The following is a 13,944-nucleotide window of genomic DNA, read 5'->3' on the forward strand; positions in this document are numbered from 1 at the left end:
CAGTGTGTGACACATCCTGTTTTTCACAATCTGCAGGGACTCCACTGTGTGGAAATCTGTTAGAAATCATCAATGACATCACATCAACTCACAAGTATCACAGTCGGATAGAAATTAACACTTGGTAGACTATATAACTTAAACATTCATGGTGGTGACATTAACACTTGGTAGACTATATAACTTCTACATCCATGGTGGTGACATTAACACTTGGTAGACTATATAACTTCTACATTCATGGTGGTGATGTCGGGGCAGGTTCCTTGTTCCTTGTCAATAATTTGCTTATTGGTGAAATCAGCAACCAGACAATATCTTTAAGTAAATCAATCATTCATTTATTAATGCAGTTGCAGACAGAAGTTGACAACGGGAACATAGCATGTATGTTTCAGAGTAAGTTCTGCACCCCATCTAAGGGCACAGCTGATTATATACATGTGATCACTACCTGGTGGTATGATCACCTACGTCAATGTGTGTGTGTATCAATAAGCTGAGGTTACCTTATAAAGTAACCTGGTACAGTAGCTTCTCTGAATTCATTAGCATTGACCACTGTCACACAATATCAACATGTCAAAACCAGACAGTGGTTACTTCTCTTTATCTAGTTTCAGTCTGACTCAGACCCAGCCTGCAAGCCCACTCTCACAACAGCCAGGGCCTAACCACAAAGACTAATATAGACTCAGACCCAGCCTGCAAGCCCACTCTCACAACAGCCAGAGCCTAACCACAAAGACTAATATAGACTCAGACCCAGCCTGCAAGCCCACTCTCACAACAGCCAGAGCCTAACCACAAAGACTAATATAGACTCAGACCCAGCCTGCAAGCCCACTCTCACATCAACCAGGGCCTAACCACAAAGACTAATATAGACTCAGACCCAGCCTGCAAGCACACTCTCACAACAGCCAGGGCCTAACCACAAAGACTAATATAGACTCAGACCCAGCCTGCAAGCCCACTCTCACAACAGCCAGGGCCTAACCACAAAGACTAATATAGACTCAGACCCAGCCTGCAAGCACACTCTCACAACAGCCAGGGCCTAACCACAAAGACTAATATAGACTCAGACCCAGCCTGCAAGCCCACTCTCACATCAACCAGGGCCTAACCACAAAGACTAATATAGACTCAGACCCAGCCTGCAAGCCCACTCTCACATCAACCAGGGCCTAACCACAAAGACTAATATAGACTCAGACCCAGCCTGCAAGCCCACTCTCACATCAACCAGGGCCTAACCACAAAGACTAATATAGACTCAGACCCAGCCTGCAAGCCCACTCTCACAACAGCCAGAGCCTAACCACAAAGACTAATATAGACTCAGACCCAGCCTGCAAGCCCACTCTCACATCAGCCAGGACCACAAAGACTAATATAGACTCAGACCCAGCCTGCAAGCCCACTCTCACAACAGCCAGGGCCTAACCACAAAGACTAATATAGACTCAGACCCAGCCTGCAAGCCCACTCTCACATCAACCAGGGCCTAACCACAAAGACTAATATAGACTCAGACCCAGCCTGCAAGCCCACTCTCACATCAGCCAGGGCCTAACCACAAAGACTAATATAGACTCAGACCCAGCCTGCAAGCCCACTCTCACAACAGCCAGGGCCTAACCACAAAGACTAATATAGACTCAGACCCAGCCTGCAAGCCCACTCTCACATCAACCAGGGCCTAACCACAAAGACTAATATAGACTCAGACCCAGCCTGCAAGCCCACTCTCACATCAGCCAGGGCCTAACCACAAAGACTAATATAGACTCAGACCCAGCCTGCAAGCCCACTCTCACATCAACCAGGGCCTAACCACAAAGACTAATATAGACTCAGACCCAGCCTGCAAGCCCACTCTCACATCAACCAGGGCCTAACCACAAAGACTAATATAGACTCAGACCCAGCCTGCAAGCCCACTCTCACATCAACCAGGGCCTAACCACAAAGACTAATATAGACTCAGACCCAGCCTGCAAGCCCACTCTCACAACAGCCAGGGCTTAACCACAAAGACTAATATAGACTCAGACCCAGCCTGCAAGCCCACTCTCACATCAACCAGGGCCTAACCACAAAGACTAATATAGACTCAGACCCAGCCTGCAAGCCCACTCTCACAACAGCCAGGGCCTAACCACAAAGACTAATATAGACTCAGACCCAGCCTGCAAGCCCACTCTCACATCAACCAGGGCCTAACCACAAAGACTAATATAGACTCAGACCCAGCCTGCAAGCCCACTCTCACAACAGCCAGGGCCTAACCACAAAGACTAATATAGACTCAGACCCAGCCTGCAAGCCCACTCTCACATCAACCAGGGCCTAACCACAAAGACTAATATAGACTCAGACCCAGCCTGCAAGCCCACTCTCACATCAACCAGGGCCTAACCACAAAGACTAATATAGACTCAGACCCAGCCTGCAAGCCCACTCTCACAACAGCCAGGGCCTAACCACAAAGACTAATATAGACTCAGACCCAGCCTGCAAGCCCACTCTCACATCAACCAGGGCCTAACCACAAAGACTAATATAGATGGCTTGTACAGCGTATAGTGGCAGAGTTTTAGACACATAGAAACAGTATCTATTATAAGGCCTGCAGCAAAACAGATGAATCTTCAAGTCCCTTAATCATCAATGGGGAGGGTCTTTGGGACACACCCTCTACAATGACACACTTGGTAGAATATATAACTGAAACATATTGGTTGTTCCTGTTGCGTAGCAACTTCACCAGCTTGTTGTTGTTGTTGTCATGGTTGTCCTGTTGGGTAGCAACTTCACCAGCTTGTTGTTGTTGTCATGGTTGTTCCTGTTGGGTAGCAACTTCACCAGCTTGTTGTTGTTGTCATGGTTGTCCTGTTGGGTAGCAACTTCACCAGCTTGTTGTTGTTGTTGTCATGGTTGTTACTGTTGGGTAGTAACTTCACCAGCTTGTTGTTGTTGTCATGGTTGTCCTGTTGGGTAGCAACTTCACCAGCTTGTTGTTGTTGTTGTCATGGTTGTCCTGTTGGGTAGCAACTTCACCAGCTTGTTGTTGTTGTTGTTGTCATGGTTGTCCTGTTGGGTAGCAACTTCACCAGCTTGTTGTTGTTGTCATGGTTGTCCTGTTGGGTAGCAACTTCACCAGCTTGTTGTTGTTGTCATGGTTGTTCCTGTTGGGTAGCAACTTCACCAGCTTGTTGTTGTTGTTGTTCTGAAGCATCTTGTGTGATGTTGGTCTTGAGGGGAGAGGGGGAGAGAAGATGGATTCTATTCATATGCTGTCCAGCTTCTGAAGAACGTATGGTGCTAGAATGGAGAGGAAGTCAATAAACAACAGAACGTATGGTGCTAGTATGGAGAGGTGAGGAGATCAATAAACAATATATTTAGATTCTCTTCACAACTGGACAGTTACAGTACATTTTACCTTAAAGTAAAATCCTAATTGTATATATACTTACCTATATAGACACACTTCCCATGGTTTGACAGTAAAAACCTAGCTATTATCCTACTGAACAGTACAGCTTGGGTTGGTCTACTATTATCCTACTGAACAGTACAGCTTGGGTTGGTCTACTATTATCCTACTGAACAGTACCACTTGGGTTGGTCTACTATTATCCTACTGAACAGTACAGCTTGGGTTGGTCTACTATTATCCTACTGAACAGTACAGCTTGGGTTGGTCTACTATTATCCTACTGAACAGTACAGCTTGGGTTGGTCTACTATTATCCTACTGAACAGTACAGCTTGGGTTGGTCTACTATTATCCTACTGAACAGTACCACTTGGGTTGGCCTGTAACAAGTAATTAAAGAGCAGCAGTAAAATAACAACAGCAGGACTATATACAGGTCAGTACCTGGCTCTCCAGAGAAGACAGGCTATGTGCCCACTACCCACAAAATGAGGTGGAAACTGAGATGCACTTCCTAACCTCCTGCCAAATGTATGACCAGTTAATTCATACTGTATGTTGTAGTCTGTCCAAGAGGGGAATCACACAAGACTGATCTCAGTTAATTCATACTGTATGTTGTAGTCTGTCCAAGAGGGGAATCACACAGACTGATCTCAGTTAATTCATACTGTATGTTGTAGTCTGTCCAAGAGGGGAATCACACAGACTGATCTCAGTTAATTCATACTGTATGTTCTAGTCTGTCTAATAATTAAATCACACAAGACTGACAGCCTGTAATTTTATTAAAAACATTCAGTTGATCACATGGCAGTTTAGAGAGCAACATCAAAACAATAATCTACTTCATAATCAATAATCAATATCATAACATTTATAATCAATAACATCATTATCTATATACTACTTACAACATAACACTAATCTACATCATAATCAATATCATAACATTTATAATCAATAACATTATCTCTATACTACTAACAACATAACACTAATCTACATCATAATCAATATCATAACGTTTATAATCAATAACATCATGAGAGGTAAACAACAACAAACCCCTTTATTAAAAAATGTTTAAAAATACAAAGAATGAACAGATGATTATAATAATACCTGGACTAATAATGGAAACACTTCAAGATAAAGAATCTAAGAGACACTAAATAAGATAAAGAATCTAAGAGACACTAAATAAGATAAAGAATCTAAGAGACACTAAATATGATAAAGAATCTAAGAGACACTAAATAAGATAAATAATCTAAGAGACACTAAATAAGATAAATAATCTAAGACACTAAATAAGATAAAGAATCTAAGAGACACTAAATAAGATAAATAATCTAAGAGACACTAAATAAGATAAAGAATCTAAGAGACACTAAATAAGAGAAATAATCTAAGAGACACTAAATAAGACAAAAAAATAAAGATAAGAAGCAATACTGGAACATGAAACAGACGTAATTGAGCTGCTCTCTTAAAATAATTAAAAAACGATTGTTACCAAAATCCCATGTTACCGAATTCCCATGTTACCCAAACAACATGTTCCCCCAAACCCCATGTTACCCAAACCCCATGTTACCCAAAATCCAATTTTCCCACACCACATGTTACCCCAAACCCCATGTTACCCCAAACCCCATGTTACCCAAACCTCATGTTTTTTAAAAAAAAACCCATGTTACCAAAACCCCATGTTACCCCAAACGCCATGTTACCCAAACCTCATGTTATCCAAAACCCCATGTTACCAAAACCTCATGTTTTTTCAAAACCCCATGTTACCAAAACCCCATGTTACCAAAACCCCATGTTACTCGAAACCCCATATTACCCAAAACCCCATGTTACCCAAAACCCCATGTTACCCATAACCCCATGTTACCCCAAAACCCCATGTTACCCAAACCTCATGTTTTTTCAAAACCCCATGTTACCAAAACCCCATGTTACCAAAACCCCATGTTACTCAAAACCCCATGTTACCCAAAACCCCATGTTACCCAAAACCCCATGTTACCCATAACCCCATGTTACCCCAAAACCCCATGTTACCAAAACCCCATGTTACCCAAACCTCATGTTATCCAAAACCCCATGTTACCCAAATTCCCATGTTACCCCCATGTTACCAAAACACCATGTTACTAAAACCCCATGTTACCCCCATGTTCCCAAAACCCCATGTTACTAAAACCCATGTTACCCCCATGTTACCAAAACACCATGTTACTAAACCCCATGTTACCAAAACCCCATGTTACCAAAACCCCATGTTACCCAAAACACCATGTTACCCAATCCCCATGTTACCCAAAACACCATGTTACCCAAAACACCATGATACCCAAACCCCATGTTACCCAGAACCCCATGTTACTAAAACCCCATGTTACCAAAACCCCATGTTACCAAAACACCATGTTACCCAAAACACCATGTTACCCAAATCCCCATGTTACCCAAAACCCCATGTTACCCAAAACACCATGTTACCCAAATTCCCATGTTACCCAAAACACCATGTTACCCAATCCCCATGTTACCCAAAACACCATGTTACCCAATCCCCATGTTACCCAAAACACCATGTTACCCAAAACACCATGATACCCAAACCCCATGTTACCCAGAACCCCATGTTACTAAAAACCCATGTTACCCCAAACCCCATGTTACCCAAAACCCCATGTTACCAAAACCCCATGTTACCCAAAACCCATGTTACCCAAAACCCATGTTACCCAAAACCCCATGTTCCCAAAACCCCTTGTTACCCAAAACCCCATGTTACCCAAACCCCATGTTTCTCTGGTGGTAAAAACCAAACTAAATGAATAATGGTGGTTGCAGTCACTCCTTTTAGATTTCTTTCAAGGTTCCAGAAAGATAAACTAATTCTGAACTAATTCTGAACTTGTTATTAAAATTAGAGTCACTTCAGGTTTGTCACCACATTTTAAACACCAGTCCACTGCTGACCATCGATTTAAAACACAAAACTGACCTAAGATCAGCATGTAGGGTCAGCTTCATTCTACTCCTACTCCGTCCCCTGGGCTGCTCTCTCCTCTCCCGGTCCAGCTTCAGCTCTGGAGCTCAGAGAGACCATCTCCATGGCATTGACATAAAGATCCATGCTGCTCACCCTGTTCACTATCTTCTGCCTCCTGGTGGGCTAGGGAGACACAGCACCAACAGTCAGACATTTACTCACTAGTATCTCCATTCTCTCTCTCTCCCCCTCTCCCTCTCCCTCTAGTTTAAATGACTTGTAACGTCTGAGTAAATGTCTTTACCTTGTAGTACAGGTAGGAGGTGGTGATGGCTGTCAGTAGGATCAGCAGCACTACAACGTGTCTGATGATGAAGGCTGGCAGAGGAGAGGCTGCAAACAGAAACACCTTTGATGAGGGGACTGATCATCATCACATAGATCTGTAGGAAATCTGTCAATGACAAAGTTATAAGTCTGGTTCATGTTCACTTACCTGTGATGGTGAGGGAGAGGAGCTCACTCTCAGAGGAGAAGTTATGAGAGAAAACATAATTGTCATAAACACAGCTGTAGTTCCCTTGGTGGGAGTCATCTGCAGCAGGGAAGAGGAATGCAGCAGAGTGATTGACAGCTGGCTGGGTCTGGGTTCTGTTGGAGCCGGTGAACGTGAGGAGGAAGGAGCCTCCTGGGTACTGTGGCTGAGTGGAGCAGGTGATGGTGAAGTTGTAGCCCCTGAACATCTCGGGCCCCTGGTGGCCCCTGAAGACCCCTCCCATTGAGTCAGTCAGGAAGATATCAGGCTGGACCAGGAGATCTGTAACAATAAAAGAGAACAAGAAAAACCTCTTCAACTAGTTTCCTATAGATATGACAATAACATCAGCATGTAACAGTGCCAGCCACCCTCCCTCACAGGGCAACATGAGTAGTGGGCCTACAGTCACTGAGACAACATATGTTGATATCAGGCTTAAGCAGGACATCTGGAACAAGAGGAGAGAAAAAGAAAACGTAGCTCCTCAACTACTTTCCTCATTTAGATGTGACAATAACATGACATGTGACAGTGGTAGTGAGTAGAGACGTTCACTGAGATAACACTCAAATACAAAGCATTCTGGGATATTTAAGGTGTATTTGATTCCTACTTGACTGAGTGATCTATTTAGTAAAGCAGACTGACAAGTTAAACAGTCATCATGAGAGGTGCAGAGGAAGTTGTATGAATGAAGGAAATCAGTTGAATATAATTATAATATGTTGTTATTACCTGAGCAGATCACTGTGAGTTCAGGAAGGTGATCATAACTTCTCCAACACTCCCTCAGTGAAGACTCAGGCCCATAACATGTAACTCCAAACCCTCTAGTGGTGTTTCCAGGTAGTACTGAAACAGTGGAGCCACAACCCATCTGTCTACACACTACTGCAGACAAAAACATCCTGGTCCTGTCAGCAGTTCCCACAGTCCTCCACTCTCCCTGGTTGAACAGCTCCACTACACCAGCACAGCGACTGTCTCCTCCCACCAGCCTCACATCATCAGGCTCTGAGAAAAGAAAAGAGAGAGACAGTAATCTTACTATTTTCTCACTGAAACACACCTATATTGTCTCTCATATTCTTCACTCCAGGTGAAAAACAATGGTGACTGAGTGACAAACTGTTTCTTACCTGAGCAGGTGAGTCCAACAGCATTACCAGGTAGGCAGGTGTTGTTCTCTCTGTCTGAGGTGTCACAGTCCAGGAGAAGGGACTCATTGCCTTTACACTGGAACTCTTTATCCCAGGTCTGACCCTCACCTTCTCCATAGAGCCCCCCCTGTAGAGCTGCAGGAGCCCCACAGCCAAGCTCCCCACAGACTACCTCTGCATCCTGCAGGTCAAAGTCAGCTTCACACACTGAGGCCCAGGACTGATTGGACTTCACCTCCACTCTCCCAGAGCAGAGACCAGCTCCATCCACAAGCCGCACAGACTCTGGAGAAAAAGAGTTGGTTGAACATTCAATCAGTTTTGTTGATGACATTGTCAAGGACTAAACACAAATATGTTGGATAAAAGATTGTAGTTTGCTATGTTTGATACTGTAAGAGGTAGAAATGGGTTCTTAGTCACTCAGGATCGGGTTGGGAATAATGCAGGCAGGAGACAGGAATAAGTTCACTTCACTTAATAGAAAATAAACAGCTGGACATCCATCAGGCAGCTTCACTTCAGTAACATCTGATCTACAAGGTCTGATGCTGTATGTCAGGGTCAGGATGGGCCAAGAGTAGAAAAAGTTACTGGTTATGATGACATCACTGGTGAGAACTTAGTGATAAAAATATATTTGATCTTTCCCATCTCTCCCTCTTCCACTCCTCCCTCATTCTCTCTTTGTTACAGTCGTTGTGAGTAGAGACGTTCACTGAGATAACACTCAAAAGCAAAAGCATTCTGGGATATTTAAGTTGTATTTGATTCCTACTTGACTGAGGGATCTTATTTGTAAATCAGACTGACAAGCTAAACAGTCATCATGAGAGGTGCAGAGGAAGTTGTATGAATGAAGGAATATAGTTGAATATAATTATAATATGTTGATATTTCCTGAGCAGATCACTGTGAGTCCAGGAAGGAGATATAATACATGGACAAGAAGTATGTGGAACTTTATGTGCTTCTGAGGTTCGTTCTGTGAGTTTTTGTGGTCTACCACTTCGCAGCTGAGCCGTTGTTGCTCCCAGACGTGCCACGTTGAAAGTCACTGAGACCTTCAGTAAGAACATTTTACTGCCGATGTTTGTGTATGGAGATTGCATGGCTGTGTGCTCGATTTTATACACCTGTCAGCTACAGGTGTGGCTGAAATAGCCAAACCCACTAATGTCCACTTACTTTTGGTAATATAGTGTATCTTGTTATTACCTGAGCAGATCACTGAGAGTCCAGGAAGGAGATCATGCATTCTTCTACACTCCCTCAGTGAAGACTCAGACCCAGAACAGGAAACTCCAAACCCTCTAGTGGTGTTTCCAGGTAGTGCTGAAACAGTGGAGCCACAACCCATATGTCTACACACTACTACAGCTATAGACATCACGTCAGAGAAAGATCCCACAGTCCTCCACTCTCCCTGGTCGTACCACTCCACTCCACCAGCACAGCGACTGTCTCCTCCCACCAGCCTCACATCATCAGGCTCTGAGAAAAGAAAAGAGAGAGACAGTAATCTTACTATTTTCTCACTGAAAGACACCTATATTGTCTCTCATATTCTTCACTCCAGGTGAAAAACAATGTTGATTGAGTGACAAACTGTTTCTTACCTGAGCAGGTGAGTCCAACAGCATTACCAGGTAGGCAGGTGTTGTTCTCTCTGTCTGAGGTGTCACAGTCCAGGAGAAGGGACTCTTTGCCTTTACACTGGAACTCTTTATCCCAGGTCTGACCCTCACCTCCTCCATAGAGCCCCCCCTGTAGAGCTGCAGGAGACCCACAGCCAAGCTCCCCACAGACTACCTCTGCATCCTGCCGGTCAAAGTCAGCTTCACACACTGAGGCCCAGGACTGATTGGACTTCACCTCCACTCTCCCAGAGCAGAGACCAGCTCCATCCACAAGCCGCACAGACTCTGGAGAAAATGAGTTGGTTGAACATTCAATCAGTTTTGTTGATGACACTGTCAAGGACTAAACACAAATATGTTGGATAAAAGATTGTAGTTTGCTATGTTTGATACTGTAAGAGGTAGAAATGGGTTCTTTGTCACTCAGGATCGGGTTGGGAATAATGCAGGCAGGAGACAGGAATAAGTTCACTTCACTTTATAGAAAATAAACAGCTGGACATCCATCAGGCAGCTTCACTTCAGTACCATCTGAACTACAATGATCTGCCCATGAACATCTCCCATAAACCAATATGACAAACACAAATATAATGTTTAAATACATCTGACATCTCTCCCTCTATTTAAATGAAATAAAAACACATAAAATATGATAAATGGTAATATTGTATAATGTATAAATAAATCTCTCAATATGACCAGTCTCTTACCTGAACAGGTCACATGACGATAATATCCACCATCACAGACACCAGGTCCTCCTATGATGTTACACCATCTAATAGAAGACTCATCTCTCCTACATCTCCACATCGTGACTCCTCTTCTTCCATCTTCAATCAGAGGTCCTCTAGATTCAGATACAGGATTCCCACAGTCCAGCTCTCTACACACAATATTAGCATCTCTCATCATTCTCCACCACCTAAAACATAGACCCAACCACTCTCCTTCATAGAAGACTTCCACTATCCCAGAACAGGAAGTGGTTCCATTCACCAGTCTGACTGAGTCCTCAGCTGTAAACAGCAGAGAGGAAAACACAGTGGTGAGGACAGATGATGACAGTGATTCTGTTATTCTAACAGCAGTAGTGCTTTGTGGTTGACAAGTATTAGTAGTTCCATAAAACACTACTTGTTATTGGGGTTTAGAATGGTTTGTATGGACACATTAATTTCTCCATGTAGGTAATAAAGTTGACTAATATTGAACTGCTATAATCACTGTAGATTTATACTCTACCTACCTAGTGGACTGACGCTTTGAGCCTGGAGATCTGAGGAGAAAGAGAGAGAAAGAGACAGAGAGATAGAGAGAAACAAATGAGAAAGGGAGGAGTCAGAGGAAGAGAGAGACAGAGGTTAAATGAACATCAACATGACCTTTCATGATGTGATGGGGAAGACAGGCTTATCGTTGGTATGGTGCAACAACACCCATGTGTACATACACTACATATACAAAAGTATGTGGACACCCCTTCAAATTCTGTCCCCATCTGGTCGTGCTGCTGCTCCAGTTTCAACTGTTCTTCCTGCGGCTATGGAACCCTGACCTGTTCACCGGACGTGCTTCCTGTCCCAGACCTGCTGTTTTCAACTCTCTAGAGACAGCAGGAGCGGTAGAGATACTCTGAGTGATCGGCTATGAAAAGCCAACTGACATTTACTCCTGAGGTGTTGACCTGTTGCACCCTCGACAACCACTGTGATTATTATTATTTGACCCTGCTGGTCGTCTATGAACGTTTGAACATCTTGGGTTTTAGGTTTCTGTACAGCACTTTGTGACATCAGCTGATGTAAGAAGTAAATGCATAAATAAATGTGATTTGATGACAGATTTGATAGTCCTCTGAGTGGATTAATTTAGTGGATTCTATTTCAGCCACACCCCTTCCTGACAGATATATAAATCAAGCACTCAGCCATGCAATCTCCATAGACAAACATTGTCAGTAGAATGGCCTTAATGAAGAGCTCAGTGACTTTCAATATTGTGATGTCATTATGGGGTATAGTGATGTCATTATGGGGTATTGTGATGTCATTATGAGGTATTGTGATGTCATTATGGGGTATAGTGATGTCATTATGGGGTATTGTGATGTCATTATGGGGTATAGTGATTTCATTATGGGGTATTGTGATGTCATTATGGGGTATTGTGATGTCATTATGGGGTATTGTGATGTCATTATGGGGTATTGTGATGTCATTATGGGGTATAGGGCGGCAGGGTAGCCTAGTGGTTAGAGCGTTGGACTAGTGACCAGAAGGTTGCAAGTTCAAATCCCCGAGCTGACAAGGTACAAATCTATCGTTCCTAGGCCGTCATAGTGCAGCGTGGATATAAATATAGATAAATATAGACTGGTTTGGGTCAGGGAGAGAGTTGAGTTATGTACTAGACTGGTGGGGGTCAGGGAGAGAGTTGAGTTATGTACTAGACTGGTTTGGGTCAGGGAGAGAGTTGAGTTATGTACTAGACTGGTGGGGGTCAGGGAGAGAGTTGAGTTATGTACTAGACTGGTGGGGGTCGGAGAGAGAGTTGAGTTATGTACTAGACTGGTTTGGGTCAGGGAGAGAGTTGAGTTATGTACTAGACTGGTGGGGGTCAGGGAGAGAGTTGAGTTATGTACTAGACTGGTGGGGGTCAGGGAGAGAGTTGAGTTATGTACTAGACTGGTTTGGGTCAGGGAGAGAGTTGAGTTATGTACTAGACTGGTGGGGGTCAGGGAGAGAGTTGAGTTATGTACTAGACTTTTGGGGGTCGGAGAGAGAGTTGAGTTATGTACTAGACTGGTGGGAGTCAGGGAGACAGTTGAGTTATGTACTAGACTGGTGGGGGTCGGGGAGAGAGTAGAGTTGTGAACTAGACTGGTGGGGGTCGGAGAGAGAGTTGAGTTATGTACTAGACAGGTGGGGGTCAGGCAGAGAGTTGAGTTATGTACTAGACAGGTTTGGGTCAGGGAGAGAGTTGAGTTATGTACTAGACTGGTAGGGGTCTGAGAGAGAGTTGAGTTATGTACTAGACAGGTGATATATAAGCCTAAAACTGAGATTATAAGAAGACACAGTGGCAGAATAAATTCAACCACACCTTTGTTTCATCACAAAACCAGAGAGCAACATTTGTCCAGTGAAGTCCACAAAACATATTACCTGTAACAAACAGATACATGACCTACAGCAGGTCAAGCAAGGTCATGTTTCTGACATTTTCTGACTACTCAACAACTATTGATTTAGAACCATAGAGTTACCGCAAGTCCCAAAGAAAACAGTAGCTGCCTCCACTATTCCAGCACCATTCACACTTCAACATTTCAACATCATCTAATCACCTCTGCTTAGTTAATTTAATGTTTCTGAATATGATGTGGCTGTAAACTCAATCGTTATACCTTTCCTATTGTGTGTGTGTGTGTGTGTGTGTGTGTGTGTGTGTGTGTGTGTGTGTGTGTGTGTGTGTGTGTGTGTGAGTGAGTGAGTGAGTAGAAAACACATGTTGACTCCCCCATTGTAGAGAAACACCATCCTCCTCTTTCATGTATCCTACACGTCTATGACTCTGTCATACAGGACTCCATTTTAGTTATTTTTCTCCTAAGGTACCTGGATAAAATGCTGCTGGAATAACTTCCTGACATGGGCAACGATGTGCCAGGCCAGCTAGTTAACATTAACCTACTACATCTAGCTACATGTTGAACTTCCATCCTCTCAGGCCAGCTAGTTAACATTAACCTACTACATCTAGCTACAGTACATGTTGATCTTCCATCCTGTCAGGCCAGCTAGTTAACATTAGCCTACTACATCTAGCTACATGTTGATCTTCCATCCTGTCAGGCCAGCTAGTTAACATTAACCTACTACATCTAGCTACATGTTGATCTTCCATCCTCTCAGGCCAGCTAGTTAACATTCGCCTACTACATCTAGCTACAGTACATGTTGATCTTCCATCCTGTCAGGCCAGGGGCACAACGTGTGAATTTCAAATCAAATCAAATGTTATTAGTCACATGTAGGTAGAGTTATTATAGTCACATGTAGGTAGGGGAAATAGGTTTTGTCGTGCCCTCTTCACAACTGTCTTGGTGTGCTTGGACCATGTTAGTTTGTTGGGAATGT

The 13,944-nt window shown here is 43.4% G+C and overlaps 2 protein-coding genes across 2 annotated transcripts; both read right to left on the minus strand.

Moving 5' to 3' along the window:
* Nucleotides 1-6,509: 6,509 nt before the first annotated feature.
* LOC149974785 (uncharacterized) lies at nucleotides 6,510-8,493 on the minus strand. Its single transcript, XM_090211770.1, has 5 exons — nucleotides 8,139-8,493; nucleotides 7,403-7,407; nucleotides 6,958-7,270; nucleotides 6,766-6,854; nucleotides 6,510-6,644 (listed from the first exon to the last, which is right to left on the minus strand). The coding sequence occupies exons 1-5, from the start codon at nucleotides 8,491-8,493 to the stop codon at nucleotides 6,510-6,512; spliced, it is 897 nt and encodes a 298-aa protein (XP_090067896.1).
* Nucleotides 8,494-9,057: 564 nt separating this feature from the next.
* Nucleotides 9,058-10,770, minus strand: LOC149974786 (CD5 antigen-like). The gene is made up of 3 exons (XM_090210002.1): nucleotides 10,513-10,770; nucleotides 9,779-10,084; nucleotides 9,058-9,653 (listed from the first exon to the last, which is right to left on the minus strand). Exons 1-3 carry the CDS (start codon nucleotides 10,715-10,717, stop codon nucleotides 9,226-9,228), a joined length of 939 nt encoding a protein of 312 aa, XP_090066128.1. The 5' UTR covers nucleotides 10,718-10,770; the 3' UTR covers nucleotides 9,058-9,225.
* Nucleotides 10,771-13,944: the final 3,174 nt, after the last annotated feature.

This window comes from Oncorhynchus mykiss, chromosome 19, assembly GCF_057628025.1.
Source record: "Oncorhynchus mykiss isolate SJ-2025 chromosome 19, ASM5762802v1, whole genome shotgun sequence".
In the NCBI taxonomy this organism is placed as follows: Eukaryota; Metazoa; Chordata; class Actinopteri; order Salmoniformes; family Salmonidae; genus Oncorhynchus; species Oncorhynchus mykiss.